The sequence below is a fragment of the Echeneis naucrates genome, chromosome 17 (assembly GCF_900963305.1).
Source record: "Echeneis naucrates chromosome 17, fEcheNa1.1, whole genome shotgun sequence".
Classification (NCBI taxonomy): domain Eukaryota; kingdom Metazoa; phylum Chordata; class Actinopteri; order Carangiformes; family Echeneidae; genus Echeneis; species Echeneis naucrates.
This window is the reverse complement of record NC_042527.1, coordinates 18394077-18413484: the sequence shown is the minus strand read 5'-3', so window position 1 is coordinate 18413484 and position 19408 is coordinate 18394077. Positions and strand designations below refer to the sequence as shown.

At 39.1% G+C, this 19408-nt stretch overlaps 2 protein-coding genes across 7 annotated transcripts; one reads left to right on the top strand and one right to left on the bottom strand.

Annotated features, from left to right (window-relative positions):
- Positions 1 to 1472: 1472 nt before the first annotated feature.
- Positions 1473 to 5327, top strand: LOC115057976 (putative ferric-chelate reductase 1). Its single transcript, XM_029525255.1, has 7 exons — positions 1473 to 1621; positions 1817 to 1908; positions 2159 to 2350; positions 3214 to 3315; positions 3777 to 3921; positions 4092 to 4262; positions 4725 to 5327. The coding sequence occupies exons 2-7, from the start codon at positions 1819 to 1821 to the stop codon at positions 4772 to 4774; spliced, it is 750 nt and encodes a 249-aa protein (XP_029381115.1). The 5' UTR covers positions 1473 to 1621; positions 1817 to 1818; the 3' UTR covers positions 4775 to 5327.
- Positions 5328 to 7450: 2123 nt separating this feature from the next.
- On the bottom strand, positions 7451 to 14751 carry LOC115057974 (heterogeneous nuclear ribonucleoprotein C). Of its 6 annotated transcripts, none has more exons than XM_029525249.1 (9): positions 14613 to 14751; positions 12353 to 12465; positions 10388 to 10668; positions 10038 to 10110; positions 9796 to 9849; positions 9511 to 9680; positions 8887 to 9000; positions 8459 to 8619; positions 7451 to 8143 (listed from the first exon to the last, which is right to left on the bottom strand). In XM_029525249.1, exons 2-9 carry the CDS (start codon positions 12355 to 12357, stop codon positions 8036 to 8038), a joined length of 966 nt encoding a protein of 321 aa, XP_029381109.1. In that variant the 5' UTR covers positions 12358 to 12465; positions 14613 to 14751; the 3' UTR covers positions 7451 to 8035. The 6 variants fall into 6 exon arrangements, with proteins under 6 accessions (XP_029381109.1, XP_029381110.1, XP_029381111.1 ...); XM_029525250.1 differs by having other exon boundaries at positions 8459 to 8616; XM_029525251.1 differs by having other exon boundaries at positions 10400 to 10668.
- Between the last annotated feature and the right edge of the window lie 4657 nt (positions 14752 to 19408).

Sequence of the window (19408 nt, the reverse complement as noted above, 5' to 3'; positions counted from 1 at the left end):
AAGTTGCCTCACGCACTCGTACCTCAGATGACGGTAACTATGGCAACCGTTTCTGTAACGTTACCCTTTGAAATTTAGATTTTTGTCATTTAAAAACTTTTTAAATACTTTAAAAGGAGACTGCAAAGTCTTTGGTACCAAAATTAAGGACGCTGGATCAACTAGCTGAACACTGACAGCTAGCTTAGCATCAGCTATGTAACGTTAACTTAGTTTGCTGCTAACTGAATATCTGAAAAGATGAGTGAGTGTTAATTTGCTTGCATTGAATAAGGCTGACGTGACGTACAAAAATGGACGGGTGACGTTAAACAGAGGAAAACACAGCTATACTGTCGGCTTACAGGCAGGTTACAGGTTTATTGTTGACCGTGTAACGTTGCTGTTACAGGTTTAGCAGGTTACATTACACTGGATCAGGGGCGTCAAACTCATTTTCATGGAGGGCCACACCAAATGCATATACTCAATGTTAAATAGCTCACAATTCATTACTTATTCAAATTACAAATATTACATATGAATTTTCAGAGATTATTTTTATCTATCACATCTGTTCACTGTAATGTCTGTTGCTAACACTTAGCCTCAGCTCTAATTGGCTACATGCTCCAATCGCAGCTTAGCATGGTTGTCAATTTTTGTTAAACTTTTAATTGAAGATGAGTTAAACATTAAAACATTTATTTTATGTTTTTTTTTTCACTAAAACATATGAGCCTGTGGTATATTACGGTAAATGCAGCATGAATTTATTTTATTTTATTTTTTTTTTAGTTACAGAATTACTTAAGTTAATCATTGGTGAAACGGAAACAGTTGTGACTGTTCTCAGGAGAGACATTTTTCCTGCTTTCACAGCTTCACCAAAACTTTTGTTGGTCTCTCTTTGATGCACAAACTTGCAGCTCATGCAGCAATCGCGTGGGCTTCAAATCTGTACAGTAACTGCGGGGAAAGCATCTTCTTGAACCAGAACTTCTGGGTGAAATGACTGTCCAAAACTCCTTGTTTGAAAGTTTAGTTCAGACTTGTTGAATCTGTTTCAGGCTTCAGGCCCGTTTACGGACATGTCTGACATTTGGCACCCCACCAGCTGATAAACCGATTATTTAAAGAAATTAGGAAGCCAGCAAACTAGGTCATGACAAATTATCTGGCTGATACGTTATAAACACTTGATCTTCTTATATATTGATTTGCCCATGATTACATTGTAATGTAGCTGTACTAGTTTATTAAATATTTAGACTCTTTATAAATGCTGAATTCAAAGATTTACATGTTCCCTTTTTTACAGAGTAGATTTGGATTAAGCAAAGAACTGCCATTATACATTTCATGACAGTTGGATGTATAGAATAGATGGAGTATGATCGATAGTTCAGTGATAGAAACTTGGAAACACAACTGACTCGTGATTTCCTGACTGATCAGTGAGGTGGGTGGGGGGGTGGACCAGGTGACTTCTTCCCAGGCCACACCTTCTTCAGGATGCTGCCATAAGCCATCTCGTCCTGCATCAGCTCCAGTCGCTGAATCAACAGCAGAACGAGAACCTTTGGATCAACGCTCAGCAGAAACAAACAACTCAACCTTCCACTTCTGGCAAATTGATAGAGTAAGCAGTTTACTTTGGACTGTAAAAACAGATGATTTATGTTTGGCCTAATTTTCTATTTAATGATTACATTTCCAAAGATCTAAACATGCTGAATGTTTGAAAAGAAAAATGAAAATTGATGAATATTGATACCGTTTTTTGTTTTTTTTTCTTTTTTTGTTTTTTTTTTTCTTTTCTCCTTGTTCCTAGTAGAAATGGAACGAAGTGTGATCCTGCTGGTTTCTGTGGTTTTTGTGATATCAGGAGTCCAGGGAGACAGTCATTTGTTGTTTTCTAATGCAACGGTTGGTTTTCATTCATTTTCTTGTGTGTTTCACAGTTTCATCGACCAAATTTGTTAATTTTAGGCAAAATGAGAAAGTTGATCATTGTAACATTGGGAACATCATTCAGCTAGAATAACTGTCCTCACTGCTTAAGGTGCAGGAAAACACCTTTCAAAGTCACTGGTTTAAAAGAATGTGTCTTTAATTATTGGACATGTTATACCTGCTTTTCTTAGTTGTGTTACTGAATGTTTTGTGTGTCCACCAGGTGAACGTCACTCAGGATGGTTGTGGAATCACCAAACTGTGCCTTGCGACACCATCCGAATGCGACCCTGCAGGAAATGGAAGCTGCCAGTTTATGTCCATTGTGGCGTCCAACAGCACCACCCTGTCTTTCGAAATAAGAGGAGAGACAGACGGCTACATCGGAGTGGGACTCACCAAGGACCCGCCTTCGGTAAAATACACCAAACGATTGTGTGACTCAACACGAATAAGACAAACAATGTCTTAAAAAACCCTTTAAGACAGTCAACATTTCAGTTTGATTCACTGATAAACCAGAAAAAAATGATGGTAACAGCTGAAGATGTCTCACTCGAGGTCATTTGGAAGCCTTTAATATTCCCCAAATGTGACATGAACACAAAACAACTTCTGTAACTGTCCAAATATTCAGAGGCCAAAGAAGCTTGTGTCAAACATGGAAATTGGGTTGGATAGGTGAGATTATTTACAGAAGTCTGACGTTTTAGATTTATTTTCAACTACTCTGACATTCAAATTGTTCCCAAACTTGGTCAAACATTAACAACACGATCAACCAGCAGATTAACGTAGACTACCGAGATATAACAACGATCGCTGGTATTGTGGTTAACTTGAAATGTGAACTACTTTTAAGAACTGAATAATTTTCCAGGATCGTTACTTTGGGACTATTGGTGTTTTAGTCGACAGTTTTATACCTACTGGACAAATCAAGCTTGAAATACGACCAAAGAAGTGTAATATTTCATTAAAGCTTCTCTGACAACTTAACTGCATAATTGGTTTTCATCCATATTCAGTGTTCTCATCTGACTAAGGCAACAAACCAAAACAAATAAATGCAAATGTATTTCAAGAAATGTCAGAATTTGTCATGAACAAATATCTGAGGACACTGCAAACTTATGAAGCAGCTAAAAGGAACATGGAAGAATTTGATCATCACTAAACAGGAAGTGGAAACTAAACCATTGTGTAGACTATTGACTTATTTCCTGCCTTAGAACAGATACTTCATGCCATTTCTATTTTGTCCCCCCCCCCCCACAGGGAGTGGCCTTTCTTTACCTCTGCACTTGGGACAACTCCAGCACTCTAGACTTCCGCACATTTCTCAGAGCCCCAGATGGGGCGCTCGATCCAGCTTTGGAGGTGAGGACATCACTGTCCAGATACACCAAATGGCAAAGAAACTAATTTGTAGTTGGAGTTTTAAAGCCTATAAAATGATCCATATTATTTTCCTTTTTATCAGCCAAGTTGTTTTTCCTTCAGCTTGAAATTGCTTAAATGTAAAAAAATATATATATTTATTTTTTACAGTGTTATACACCATACAGTAAATTCCTGCCAAACATGCCAATTCAAATTTGTTTTCTTCTCAGATACGACCTTTTTTTATGAGGAAAAAAGAAACATACGAGATTATTCTTTCTTTATTTACAGAGAGGGAAGTGAGACGTGGGCTAAACATATCGTAACAATCCTTAAAGTCACCTGTCAAGTGTGAAAACGGTCAACACAAATGTTCCTGCTTTCACAGGTGTTCAGCCTGTTTGTGCTGATAGTGGGGGGCCAATCAGTCATCAATTTCAACTTCATCTCTTTCTCAGTTTGCGAGTGAAATCCGAGGAACTCTTGATGGCAGAGTGACCCGGTGTGAGTTTGAAATCCCCGATGTGAACGCCACCATCCTTCAAATCAACGATACCACTGAATTCGCCGTGCTTCTGGGGACGGGCGTTGTTGCTGGAGACAGTAAGTCTCCAAACTTTTCCCTCCGTCGTTATAGACCAACAGCTTTTGACTACATTCGAATTCAGCTGAATTCGATGCTCCCTCTAATCAAACCTCTTGGTGTCTGGCTCACTGTCAGTGAGGTCCGGCTTTAACGTTCCTGTGCTCTTACTTCTGGCTTTGTTCTTCAGACTTTGGCATCTTCAACACCATCCTGGATTCCAACCTCACAAATCTTGCCGCCTTAACGTTCAACATCAATACCACAATGGCACCAACGGCCGGCATCACAACCGCCATCACAACCACAACCACCATCACAACGGTGCCGGCAGGAGCCAGCAGTGTCTATCAGCCTCACGGTAACCAACACAGCAACATTTCATATTTACAGATAACATCAGTGTCTCCACATTCGGATGAAACTACAGTATGTTCAATACGTCAGATTAAAATCTGCTCCATTAGTTTGGATGAAGAAATGGAAACTCTCAACCTCAGCTTTATTCAGAAAGTTTGATATTTGTGAAATTATTAGTGGGAAATAATACTGCTATATTTCATGTAGGCAGCACGTAACTGCTAAATGTAGTTTTTTCCTTTTTTTTTTATTATTTTTTTGTATAAATTATGAGGAGACATGAAGTTTGCACCAAATGTGGGAAAATATATTTACCTGTTAAGTCTGAGTACCTCCACTGAAGTGGGGCATAAATGCCTTTTTTATACCAGCAGACACTGAGGATATAAATTTTTGTTTCTTTGGACACTTGGGCTGAATGAAGTCATTTTCTGATAAACGTTTCTCTCTTTCTCCACAACAGCTGTTCTTCTCCTGAGCGTCGTCACGCTGTCCGTCAAACTGAGAGCCTGAGGAAGTGCAGAGTAACGTCGGTCTTTCTGACACAGTGAAGGCATCTGTGCTGGATTTACGCACAGAGGAGCAGAGTGTCAACAAACTAGGTCTAGATTCAGTTTAAATTTAGTTTTGAGTGCTGAGTGGCCGTGTAATAGAGTCCTCATCGCACCCAGGAAGGTCTGAATATATTGCTTCTTTCTGTGTGTTTTTTTTTTTTTTGTTTTTGTTTTTTTTAACTATTATTTTTGTTCAGGTGTGATTGTTCTCAGGTCTTCCCATAGATCAAGTTTGTCCATTCTGAAAATTGTCAGGTCCATCTTGGGCCCAAAATTGCTGTGGGAGATTGTGGTAATGGAGGAAAAAAACATCTTTTGCACTGTATTTGTACCTGAAATGTGGTTCTTAGATGTGAACAGAAATAGAAACTGTTTTATTGCCCGGCATGTGTGAACATATTACAAACTGGGAATTCGACTCCAGTGTTTCTATCTTGGACAAGGGAATGACACAAAGAAATAAAAAAAAAATAAGAGGAGAGAGATGAAAAAATTTTAAATCTATGTTCAAATGACATTTGCAAACACTGTGGTATCAGACCAAATTATTTATTTTGCCAGAGAATTATATAAAAATGTTGTAAAAACTTTACCCAACTGAGTGTCTGCACACTTTGGGCCTAACAAGGCTGAACAACTTGGTGTTAAATCCCAACTGAGCTTCAGTGGAGCCCAAATCATGAAACTGAAGTCAAACCAGTTTGGATATTTTGATGTAAATCTGCTACACCTTGTTGAAGGGAAAATGGAATAAAGATGGAGCTACAATTTAATCTCCTGAATGCTTTTTCTTCTTTGACCTGTTTACCCAGAGAAGAATTATGGGAATCATTTTCAGGTTTAGGAATAACAGAATAATCTTCATATTAACACATTATGAAAATAAGGGTTGGTTGCAGCGCAGAGATATCAACAATGAGATGTAACAAGTATGCACAAAATGTTTGTAACTGGGGGGGCGCTGGTTCAGGTCTGTGCTCCGCTGACTGTCTAACGCTGGATGTGGACACTGACGTCAATGCGTAGTGAAGCCTTAAGCAGTCACATTGTATTGGACTCTGTGTGATGTCCTGACTTCTGATTTGATTTATTAGCTCAGCAAATGTTCTGATGAGTTTAGAGTCTCAGTCTTCTTCAATACATGATGTTAAGCTGTTTTTAAATAAAGTCCAAGATGATGTACGGTATGCATCTGGGTGTGGCTACAAAGTGGAACCTGCCTTAAATCAGGAGACGGTGAAGTCCAGGTCAGACTGATCCGTCGCTGCTCCTCAGCTCCTGTTCTGGTTCTAAAAGAAAAACCAAGATGGTGACGGTACAAGCTGAATTTCCATCATTGTTATCAGCTGTAGCAGCGGGGCTGCTGTTGACTGCTGTTGAGAAAATGGTCGCAGGGAGTGTTTGTTCACATTTGGATTTGATGAACTTGATGAACACCTGCTATGTAACTGAACATAGTGAGACTAAACATTCATGGGTTTATGTGGATACATCAGGTCTATCTGAAACAGTAAAGACGACTATCAAACATATACATTTACTATTCTGTCAGATAATATTCAACCCCTCCACAAAGAACATCATTGCACTTAAAAATGTGTTGGTATTCATGTTTATTACTTTAGTTTAAATTTAAGAAATAAATAAAAAAAAATAAATAAACAAATTATTTTCTTAAACAATCTCCACTGTAATATTAGATTGATCTGACAGTCAGACATTATGGAAGATGGTTTTGCAGCTTATGTGAATGGCACTTGTGAAATCTGATGAAGTAAAAGAATTTCAAGAATTGGAAATATGGAACCGTGTGTCAGAAACCTGTCCTCCAGCAGGATAGGCACCCAAACACAGCAAGCTTTTTTTTTTTTTGGTTTACATCAATGCAAACTAAAGTAACAAACGCATGAATACCAAAGCATTTGTAATTACAATGGCTTTCTGAGAGAAGTGGTGCATTATCTGACAGAACAGCCTTACCTTACCCTCTCTCTATATATTTCTACATACACATCTTTTGCAAATTTTATGTACTTTTAGCTGCAGTTGTAAAGTTTAATCAAACAGTTTCTCCAATTACAAATCTGGTCTGACAGGTTTGGGCTGGTTATTCAGACCCTGTAGGCCATAAAGCTCAACTGAAGAACATTTCAAGCTTTGAAGCAACTTCAATAATGCAGCTAAAATGACACATGAAAGCTTTTGTCTGAAATGCTGGAAATAAACAGATGACAGAGAAATACATCTGATATTTACAGCAAATAACGGTTCGTTACGAAATTGACTAGTCTTGTGAGGCGGGTGGGTGGGGGGCATTTTTCAGTTTGGAAAACAGTCCTTTAAATGCCTACTGTGTCAGGAACGGCTGCTGAAGCTGTTAATAATTTGGCAAAGTTTTCACAGCTGCAACGTACAATCACATAATTTTTCATGTGTCAGACTGAAATTTAGTTTATGGCCAAGTTGAAAGAGAGTACCAACACGAGTGACAGGTTGTCATGAAGTCCACAGTAAAAGATTTTCCTAAATTTTACACCCCCTACATAAAAGAAAGCGATCTTTTCTCCTCAGAAAACAATGTAGTAGTTAATGCAATTTAATCTTTGATGTAGTTTGTGGAAAATAGAAACATAAGGGTGCATAAAATTTTAATATTTTATTGCAATTTATTCCTTTACAGTTAAACTTAAACTGAATAGTATAAAAAACTGACATTAACGTACAGACACGCAAGGTCAAACAAATTCACTGATGAGGGAAAACACACTGAGCCTAAAAACTGTATTTTTTTTAGCTGAATTTCCGTCCTCACATTAAGACATGTCCGTCGAGTTGTCGTCTCTGAGAACATTCACAGTCCATGTTTCTGCCGTCTCCTGAAGACAAGTAACGGCGCAGTAAAAACACAAACTGAAACCTACAGCTAATTAATCATGTTACAGTGATACGGGACACTTTCCAGAGTAAACAAAAATTAATGATCGGCTTTAGGGACAATGGAACAACATTGTGGGTGCACCATGCTTTTTTGTGTGTGCGTGCGTGTGTGTTTATATGTGTTTATATGTATGTGTGTGTGTGTGTGCGTGTGTGTGTGTGTGTCTATGGCTGTGTGCATGCATGCGCACATTTGCTTGTATCTACAATATGGTTGATAAAACAGAGTCCGAGTTCCTACTGGAAGCTGTGTGTACGCTGCACACGCCGTTGTGGTCTGAGCCTATGAGTCCTCTTCACCGTTGACACTGTCAGCATCGTCGTCGCCTTCCACGTGCTCTCCTTCCTCCTCTTCCTCATCCTCATCATCCTCCCTCTCTTGGCTCTTCACCTGCACAGTTTGGTATCAGAGAGATCAATTAACGTAAGCTGGTGGCACCGCAGCACTTGTAATGGACACAGGAAATGCCAGTTTGGGGCCCCTCCTCCAGCTCAGAAATGAATTCAAGTCCTTGCTGATTACTTCTGAAGGAATCAAGGTGCCATCAGACATCTGCTCTGTCCATCTCCATTTTTAACTCTAGTCATAAGACTTGTTAACTCATTAACGTCCTAGGCTGCTGTGATGTTTGTGTCATTTAAACTGTTCCTGTTTAACATTAGATGAACTGGAACAAATAACCCTCTCCGGATGTCACAGGCTCACCTCTTCCTCCTCCAGCAGGTCTCCCTCCTCTTCATCATCGTCCTCGTCTGAATCGTTCAGCTCCTGGCTCTCCCTCTCCCTCTTCAGCCCATCATCCTTCTTGTTGCTCGAGTGTGGTGGTGAGGTCACCTCTCCTGGCTCAGTTTTTATGCTCTTAGCTTCTGCCAAACACGGTTAAACATTTAGAGCAATCATCTATAATAATAAATTAGGTCATAGGATGAAAATATTTGTTCTGTCTCTGATATTCATGGTCTGTTTAAAGACTTTCTGCTTGTTGTGAAAAAATAAATAAATAAATATTAAAAAAATCACCACTGAAACCTTACATTTTCTGTTTATTACCCATCTAGTTTAATACTTGTACATGTTTTATGAGTTTAAATGGGAAAACAAGGATTACGACTCTCAGGTAATAAAACCCATACCCGACTTCTTGCTGTGGTCCTTTTCCATGCGCTCCAGGCTCTCCAGCAGGTCATCTACTTTGCTTTTGATTTGGGTCAACTCCCGCTTGATAGTCTGCAGTTCGTCCACTTTCACTGCAGAGAGAATGGAGGGAGAGTGAGTGTTATTTTATACATCTGGATGAGCAACTGGTGAGAAACTAAGCCAATAAAAGACATCTGCATTTGCACATTTAAAACACAGTACTGTTCAGTGAATATAAGGTCAAACTGAGCTGGGCTAAAGAGTTTGAGGACATTTTTAATGGGGTTTATCAAATTATGTCCTGACATTCTGCATGATTGCCTGGTATGGTGATCTGAGCCTGAAAGCTCGATCGTAAAGGTCAATGCACAACCCCTCTAACTCCACTGCAACTTTCCCTCAGGCTGTAGCTCCTCCTCCCAACAAGACTGCATTTTTTTTTTTTTTTAAATCACATGTGCATTCACCCTGCTGACTTTTCACACAAATAGTCTTTTAGATTTTCCTGAGCTCTTAGTCATTTTTTTTTTTTTTTTTTTTTGAACTGCTGCAGTGTGGTGCACTGTTTGTACTGCTGTCACAAAATCTAATTTCCCCAAGAGGAAGTGGGAGACACTCACTCGTTCTGGATGATGAATTTCTCTGGCTGCTCTTTGAGGATGAAGAGAAGCTGCTCTTAGTTCTACGGCTGCTTCCTCCGCTGAGGCTGACCCGGGGGCGCTTGGACGGAATCACGGCCCGCGACAAAGGGGGTGGGGGAGCGGGGACGCGGGATGGGTAAGAGTACATTCTGGCATCAAGCACATGGGCGACAAAAGAAAGATAACAACTGAGTATGGAGGTTTTCATTAGACAAAATTAGAACTGTGTCAGGAAAATGTGACGAATGAGTGTTGTGTATTTACCTATCATAGTAATCTCTTTGAAAGTCATAGTCAAGGTCAAATGAGGAACTGCTGCTAAAGAAAGAAAACAAAAAAAGAAGAGTTTCAATGGGAACATTATCATCTTTATCTTTGTATTATCTTTGTCTTGCTCCACATCAGGTGAGCTTCCAATTTTTTTCCACTTCTGGTTTAATTTTCTGGCCAAAGCGTTCCTTGATTTTCTTGCCTGTGTAAGTGTTAGTGCAGGATCATTAACTAACCTGTACATGTCTCCAGCTGAGCGTTTGGTGGTTTTTGACCTGTGTGGTTTAGGTTCTCCAGCCAGATTGATGTCTGAGGGGAAGAGGAAGAAGAAAAAAACAAAAACAAAAAAAAAAACAAAAAAACAAAAAACAAACATGCCACAGACAGTTAAATAGATGATCCCAAGGACAACAGATCAAGTTGGTTTAAGTGCCAGACTCTCATCGATCATTTCCCTGTGCAGAGTTTCATATTCATCTGGTGTAAGTGACAAGTATAAGCACTAAGCCATATGTGGCCCGATTTGCAATTTACAGAAATGTGATGTCTGAAATTGAAGCCTCCAGTGCAAAGACAATATCCTTACCAATATCCTTACCAAGAACTTGTCCGACAATCATCCTCCCGTCCTCTCCGGTGACGGCAGCCCGGGCGTTCCTCTCGTTGGCATACTGAACAAAGGCGTAGCCCTTGTGGACAGAGCAGCCCACGATCTTGCCATACTTGGAGAAGATGGCCTCGACGTCCGCCTTTGTGACCAGCAGGGTGTTGAGGTTGCCAATGAAGACCCTGGAGTTGAGGGAACGGGGGTCGGTCTTGTTGGTGACGTTGCTGCTGGCCATCAGGCTGGAGGTAGTGGATGAACGACTGGCGGTAAGACAGACACAGATCACAGATTTAGTGGCACAAAAGAATGACATTGACCCCTCTGAACTACTCCTGCTGTCTTTGTGTGAGCACTAGAAAACCTCCAGCAGTCGAGTCAGAGAACCAGGACAAGAGCACACAGGATCTTGGGGCTTCCCTGGCAAATCAAGAAAGTTAATAAAAAAAAAAAAGGGCTGTTGCTGACTGCAGGAGAAAACAGTAGGAATGGGTCATCCTTGCTTTACTAACAAGAGGCATAAGTCCAAACTGGACCTTATTTTGGTGCTTTGAAATTCTCAGACAACCTCAGAATTAAAATTTTTTGTATAATTTTCTTCCAGAATAAAAATACTGTCCACTGAATAAATAGTCAACTATCACTGAAAGCTGCTAACATTTACACCCACTTCGTTAGAGGTACGCAACAACTTGTACATCTACATACAAATACTGTATGTGTGATGCCCGTACTGGCATCAAAAAATAAATAAATAAATAAATAAAAAATATATCACTTGAGCTGATTCATTATATTTTAAGTGAAAAGGTTGACTTCAGAGCACCAGTTTTATTTTAAAGACTCAATTTAAGTAAGAGTTGGTTTCAGTCCTCTTACAACTGCTGTATCCAAAAAATAACAAATGAGAGAGGAAAAAAAAAAACAAAACAAAAACTAAAACAAATAAAAAGGACAAGTTGAGATAGTCAACACACACATTCAAGTAAAAGTTATTTTCAAAACGTTCAGTTCTGCTTTACCACAAAAATAGTCCTTCAGATATTTTCAAGCCAGGCGGCATGTCTTACACATCACTGCATTAACATGGCAAGTCCTTGTGATGACACTAAGCCACAAATCAAAATAATCACCTCACCTGAGAGACAGAAAAGGGCGCGAAAACCACACAACCGTGTGCATCAGGATTTGTACACCTGTGGTTTAACAGTGGGCGACACAACATACATCCAATTCTACCTCAATATGTATACTAACCCAAAGTCTGTTGGTGCTTTTGTGGGTGCATCAAGTTTGGGGCTGGGCGCTTAGTTTCTGGGGATTGGTGGTGTGAAGAAAGACAATTCACACAGTTGCCTATGAAATATTTGCCCTGCAACTAATTTATTTTCACTGTATATTAATCAGCCAGTTTCCTGCAATGAATAAGTTGCAGTTCTGATAAACTGAGTAAACTAGTAAAAAAAAAATAAAAATGTATTTTTCAGGGTCAAAAGTGACATCTTCAAAAGTCTTGTTCTGTCTGATCAACACCCCAAAACGCAAAGATATTTCCTATTAGATCAAAACATCTAATTTTCACTTTAAAGTTAATTTTTGCAGTTTTGTTTGGAAATGGGCATCACAAATGTTGCAGATTAATTTTCTGTCTGATTAAGATATCGTGTTTCCAACAATACAAGATAACTACAGGACTAATTTATATTCACTGGGGAAGCCCCAGACTCTTCTGATACTTCATATCTGACCAGTTTAAATCTCAGAATCGATTAATCATGGCTTGCAACTGCTTTTCCAGTAGCACCAAGGGTGAACAGGAGTAAATAGTTTGTGAATTTTGAATCGGGAAAGGAGCTGCTATACAGGGAAACATGAAAACAGTAGCAGCATCAACAATTACACCACACCCCCTCCCTGCTGACAGGGGGCTGAACATTCATCACTCACTCCATAGCGTCTGTGTGCAGGGTTGTCGTCTGTCTGATGTTTGACACTGTGGCCTGGGTTCAGTTTGGTTGGGCTGGTGTCTCGACCTTCACCTTCGCCCCTCGCGATTTATACTGAGGTGACAGAAAACACACCTCAGTCAAACTGAGCAGGGTTATCTTGTACCAAATCTTACCTGGGTGGAAAGTGTATGCAAGAGTAAGTGATGAGGAAAGAGAGACAACAGGGGTGCGTTTCCTTGAACTACAACCTGAGCCATTTTTAAGTGCGAATAACTAATCTTGTTTAGATAAACTGAATGGCAAAGCAAAAAGGTCTGAGCCGTGGACATTCACAGAAATCAAGAACCAGGCCCGGACTGGTCCACATACGCATCTGATTGTGGAGCTTGTGTGAAACATAGTTGTAAGTCTGAGGGTCCTTTGATGACAAATCCAGAGCATTAACCTCTGGTGTGTAATTTAAATTTATGTCAACATGTCAAACTGAAAATCCACAACACCAACTTATCATAGACAAATAAGATAAGTTGATTGTAAGAGACAAATTGATTAATGCCCTACAATGACTTAACAGGTCTGACCACATGACTGAGATTGTTAACTGAAAGTGTTGTCGATTGATCATCTGATTGTGGTAGTCTGTTATAATCTTTACACATGAGGTAATATCAGATCAGAGCGACACACAAGTTGGAATGATTGCCTTCTTATACATATACCAATAAATTCATTATCATTGAACACTAAGTGGTAGAAACTGGGATCTTGTTTTACTCAAGACATAATTTTATAGGTCCATTATTTATTATCATCAGAGTTACTCCTTTAGCCTCCTTTAATACCACAGAGCGCTATTAAATTTAAATTTTATGTTCATATCGGACAAACAATGACCAAGAAGCAAGGGGGGGGGAAAAAGGGCAAACAATTACTTCAACCAATTCTGATAGGTTTTTCTTTACATATGCCCCTACATGCACACGATCCACTCAAAAAAGCTTTAAGTTGTTCTTGTTTTTTTTTTTTTTTTTTTAAACACAAATAATGTTTCCCAACAGCTCACAGCCACATAGAAAATCAAGACTATTGCTACAGCAGGAAAGGGGACATTATATAAGACCTTTATGAATAAAATGTATAGCCTACAGTACCTTTAAAGGTTTTTTTTTTTTTATTTAAAAGTTTAAAAGATAACCTGGCCTGTATGTGCTCCATTGATAAATTCCCCAAACTATTTAAATTCATTAGCTCCCTGTGAAAAGGCTTAATGGTGCTTGTGGGTGATCCATGTGGCCTACTTGTGAAAGTGAAGGCGTGGGTTGATTTAGATACACATAAACAGCCATCATACTCTTTCAGATAGACAAATGTTTAATTGTTAAAATGTGTATTTGTAACGTTAAGTAACAAAACTGAAGTCCAAAACTTCCAAAATCTGGAGAAAAAAAAAATAAAAAATAAAAAATATCGCCCTTGATCAAAGAAGAGGAGAGGAGGAAAAAAAAAACTGGAAAAATCTACTCCACATCGGAAAACTAGAGAAACAAAGTCTGGGGATTATTTTAAAAAATTACCTAAACCATCCACAACACACCCGCAGGGGCCCCGACAGCGCCACCATCAGGCTTTAGCGTGAAACACGGGGCCTGCTGGCTAACGTTAGCCGACCACCATTTAAAAAGCACCAAAAAATACCCAGCATTCAGACCAGTTCATCTCCTCCAAAGAGAAAAATGAAAAGAAAAAAAACCTCCAGAACCTGCAAATTTCTGAATAACTGCGCAGTCGATAATCTGTAATCAGTTATTGATCAAGGAGAAGCAGCGACTAACAAACCAAAAGGAGACCGTTAGCTGTTAGCAAAAACAACATCAGTCCCGTCAAGGAAAAGTCTTCACAATAAACCGCTACAAAAATCAAGCTAAAAAAGAGAAAGGGGTAGGAGGGACGGGGGTGGGGGTGAAACTGCAGCTAAATGCATCCAAAACGTCGTGTATATGTTTTTTTTTTTTATTATTTTTTTGGCTAAAAATCACAAGCAGCAGCGTTCGTGTCTTTGAGGAGGATGAGCATCTCCGAGTTAGCTTAAGCTAGCTACCTCGCTAGCAGCCCAGCAGCACATTAGCACGATCTGTCCACTTGCAAAATAGCCACCAAAAAAAAAAAAAGGAGAAAAAAAGAAAAAGAAAAAGAAAAACCGTAGTTTAAAAAAAAAATCCAAAAAGAAAAGAAAAATTGTCTGGGAACAAAATACTCACCACGACCTTTACGAGTAAAATGTCTTGCTTTGGGTAAAATCTGTGAGATCGTTACTTAGGTCGTCCTTTCGGAGCAGCGGAGCTTCGCCCCCTTTAGCAGCCAGCTAGCTTTCTTCTAGCCACCGAGCTAACGCGATGCTAACCGGCAATGGCGCAGTGTTGGACGGGGAGCGCCTGACTCGTATCACGGGGCGGACCGGCGGGGCGGGATCAGTCGACTGAGGTATGTGCCGCCGCGGCGGCGCGGCGTGTTGACTTAAAACGAGCTCACTTTGTTGTTTTTGAAATCGGTTTGTTCTGCCTCTAAAAAGCCTCTCGAGATTTTGTTGATTTGTGTTTATCTTTGTTTGTTTGTTTTTGGAGCGATATTTTTTACCCAAATCAACTTTACATATTTAGCTTTTACATATTTTAACTGAACAGACGTTTTTGTCGAAATTTATTGATTAACATTAACATTAAAATTTAAATGATGAAGGATATCAGGTAAGCATAATAGTCATTCCTGTGCTTTTGTTTCATTGCTCCATGTTTCTACCAACTTTGTCTCCTATTATTGTGACTTTTATATAAAGTAAGTAAAGCTGTAACATGCACTTGATTAATTCACTCCTTATGATGTTAATTCCATGCACACATTTCATGTTTCCAGCTTCTCAGTCGTGAGGATTTGCTAAAATTGCTGACACAGTAATGAAAGAAATCATAATCTGGTGATTATTTGTACATAGTTCATAAACAACAACATAGATTGTAATAGTTTTAGTTTGCTTGACAGAGGAAAAACCCCAAACAAACAATAGTAAGCCTATGGGACATATTAAGATTTTATACTTCATCAGATATATTGTGAAAGAGTCACAAATGTAACAAAGAAATTGAAGAAGATTTACACACTTTTTGGACTTTGGCAATTCTGTTGAGGAATTACACCCATCAAATTGACTTAAAAAGTCTGTTCATCAAGTTGAGTCGTGTTTGTAGCTGTGAATTCATTTTAATTTTCTCACTGTGATGTCTTTAGGCCCAGATGCTGTCAAGGTCACTTGGGCAACAGTGTTTATTCCATTATAACTAAAATATTGCCCTCTTAAACATCTAAAAACACCTCCAAACAACACTGCTTTTGAATATGAGTTAACAATAAGTGTTAGACCATTGCTATGTTATCACAGTCAGCCAGGAGAGGGAAGTGTTGCTCTGAAAATAAATTAATGACCGCAATGAATTTGTGACAAATTGATATAGATCAGAGTAAAGTAGAAGAAGAGCTGTATTATGCCTGCAACAGAAACTTTAGTTGATTGAAATCCCCAAAACCTAACATTAATTCACTGTTATGAATATATGTGCATTTCCCCACAGACTTTCACAAGTTGGACTCACAAAAAAAACCCAGTGTGAAGACAGGAAAGTTCCCAAAGATAAAAGTTACCATGTTAATTGGAAAAAACGATTCATGATGTTACCCAGGATGGCACAGTGGGACAGCGGTTAGCATTGTTGCCTCACAGCAAAAAAAAGTTCTGGATTTAACCCTTCGCCTGTACGTACTCCACCTTTCTCCCTCTTGCATTAGTGGTTGGCTCTAAAATTACTGAAGGCATGAATGGTTTGTCTTTATATGTGGCAGTATACTGGAGACCTGTCCAGGACAGACCCCACTCTCTTCTGGTGTCAGCTGGGATCAACTCCAGCCCCCCACGACCTCGCACAAATGGACATATACTGTAATCCCAGAGTGGACTCAGGACTAACCCAACTCTCTGCTAGTGTAGTTAGTGCGACGCTAAATTACGGACATGGGATGAACGCGTATGTAGCAGGTGATCCTGAATCTACAGGTACAGCAGTGCTGCGAGTCAACTCTTGCAGTTTACAGAAAAACTTTACTATCATAGCTTGTTGTCTTTGTCACAGTGACGACTAAGATATGGTCACACAATAATGCCCTTGCATTTATAACTGTTTATTATCTTGATTCACTGCTTCTGACTGAAAAATGTCAACAACCCAAATCCCAAAGATATTCACGTCACTGTCAAATTGGACAAAGAAAAGCAGCAGATGCTTTCACTAAGGAAGCTGGAACCAGCAAATGTCTGAAATGAGCTATCATCAAAAAAGTTGCTGATTAATTTTTTTTTTTTTTGACTGACTAATTCTTGCTGTTCCTCTATTCTAAAAAAATATGTATTATTTGCCTTGTTCCCCTTTTTTATTAATAATACTATAATTCCTCATTACTATGCTTGATTTACATTCACTGTGGCTGGAGGCCCATTGCGCTATAATAGAGTCCAAATGTCACATTTATAACAGACAAAACCTTTAATTAAAGAAAAACTGTTTTATATATCGAAAACAAATGATGGAGCGCATATATGTTCCAATTTACTGTTGTTTGTATCATCACGTCTGGATTTTCTCTGTGTTCATTTGAGTTTTATCTTCCTCATCCCCCTTTTTCACCACAGACATTTCAACATATCACAGTAGGAAGAGCACAGGTGTGACTAATAAAGATAATGGCCGTTAAATTGCTTTTAGCTGGTATTGTTCACGCTGCTTCACCGTCGCACCATCAGTGCAAGATGGAGACACTCGAATAGAACAGAGCCTTTGTTAATGTTATTAATAACAACTGTGCTTTTCCTGCTATGGCAAGTCTAAAAGTCTGTGGTGAAAAATGCCTTTTAATATTTCTGAATAACTTAACTGCACCTGAGGAGAGAAAGAGACACGATGGCAACTAAAACAGACCAATACCAGCTGTTTTCTGTATCTAGTTAGGAGATGAAACCCTCGACAATTTTTCATGGAGAATATGTTCTTTTGTGAATTGTTTTCCCCCATCTGGTTTTGTTTTTGCGCAGCATCCCAGAGGACTTGTTTACAGCTCTTTGCATCATCTCGGGAATCAGAAATATAACTCTGACCATCAGATACACAGATGAAAGATTTCTCGGCTCTGTTTATGCACTTTTTCTTAACAATGTGAAGTATGGCCAGAGGATTTGACAGGCTGTCATGCGGTACACATTGTACTTTATAAATGGCAGGGCAAACCAAGATATTGAACATTAATTAATTTTTCACTGGTGTGACTGCTACAGAGGTAACGTAGGAAAATCTGCAGACCAAAAAACCAGACAATGGTCAGTAAAAGGCACCACAAACACACTGAGTATAAAATTGTAGGGATACCACTGGAAATAAAAATACCACAGAGTGAAAGAGGACCCATGCAAACCCATTATTAAGCACTATAGATACTGTTAGTTGTTACATGGGAATATTACAAAACAGTGTATCATGTATATGTATTTGGCTGACACATACATTTGGAGCAGTTGTAGGTTTAACGTCTTGCTCAAGGACATTTCAATATGCCGACAAGAGCAAGAACTGCAAATCAATTGTCAAACCTTTGATCAGTGGTTTAGTCATGCTTTGAACTGAGCTCCACAGTCTGACCTGCACTTATTTCAGCATGAGTACAGCAGGAAAATGAAGGACAGCGTATCATGAACACAGAACAAGTAAAAAACTGTCAAACTGACTCTGAAGATCATGAAGATTTGAGGAGTTTCTGAAAAATATTTTTGCAATAAGGGGAGATCCAAAACATAGATTAGTCACGCTCAGCCTGTCCATCATAGCCACGTTCGAGTAAATAGAATAGATGGGAATGAAACTGAATAGAGATGCTGGTTAATCTCTCTAGAAATACTCCAGCCATGCCGTTTAGAATACAGTTTGGAGTAAGCTGTTTTGAGTGAAATAGCAAAAGCAGAGGGGAGAAATTCCATGACGGTCACGAGAAAGTCAAAGCCATTCGTTTATATCCAGCTGTAAATGTGCCCTTGTAACAGTTTTATTCAACCTAACTTCAAATATAATGCAAATTACTCTAACCTAACCTTTGACCCTTACACTGACCCGGATTCTTTTAGACTACGTCACAAAGAAAAATGTGAAAGCTCTAGGTGATGGAAACGCCGTAGTAGTCTGCAAAATTATTTTAAGCTGTCAATACAAGCTGTGTGTTTTATATGATTCCGTCAAATTAGATCATGAATGATACAAAAACATTAACTCTGCATTTATTTCACTGTTAGAAACTGGGGCGAAACTAAAATTGGTGGATGAGTTAATGTATGGGAACCGCACATTATTTTTGCTCCCGTTTCAAATACTGTATGGAGAGTCTAAATGTCCAATATAAATAAATAAGTCAAATAATAAATCCTGGAGAGTAAAACACAACATTTGTGTCGGAAAAGTAGTGACAATAGAGGGCTGTATTAACCTACTATAGAAGACCCCTTGCTTATTTTATAGTTAATTGACAGAAACACCATTTTCTGAATTGTTAATATTTTTCTTTTATCAACGATCTTAAACTGAAACTTTTCTTCACTCTGACTTTTGTTATAAGCCTTAATCAAATCTCCTGTCCTTTGTCTACCAGTATTTGGTTTTAAGAGTCTAAAGCTCCAGTTTTGTTTGTGTTTTTTTTTTTATCATCTCACTGACTTGTATCTCTGCAGTGTGACTCAGAAGTTTTTGCCCCAGGGCAGTCAGAAAGAGTCCTGCTGTGTGGGACCCTCCCATCAGAGAAACAGCATGAGGAGGCTTCAGACTTATAAAAAGCAGCGGTGAGTTCGTCGGTCACCTCCAGAGGCTGAGCTCTGTGACTCCCATCTGCTCTTTAATAACACAAAAACAGAAATAAACACCCCCACCCCCCCACCCCCTACAAAAAAAGTTTGTGTTTGTGTGTGCGCGCGCTG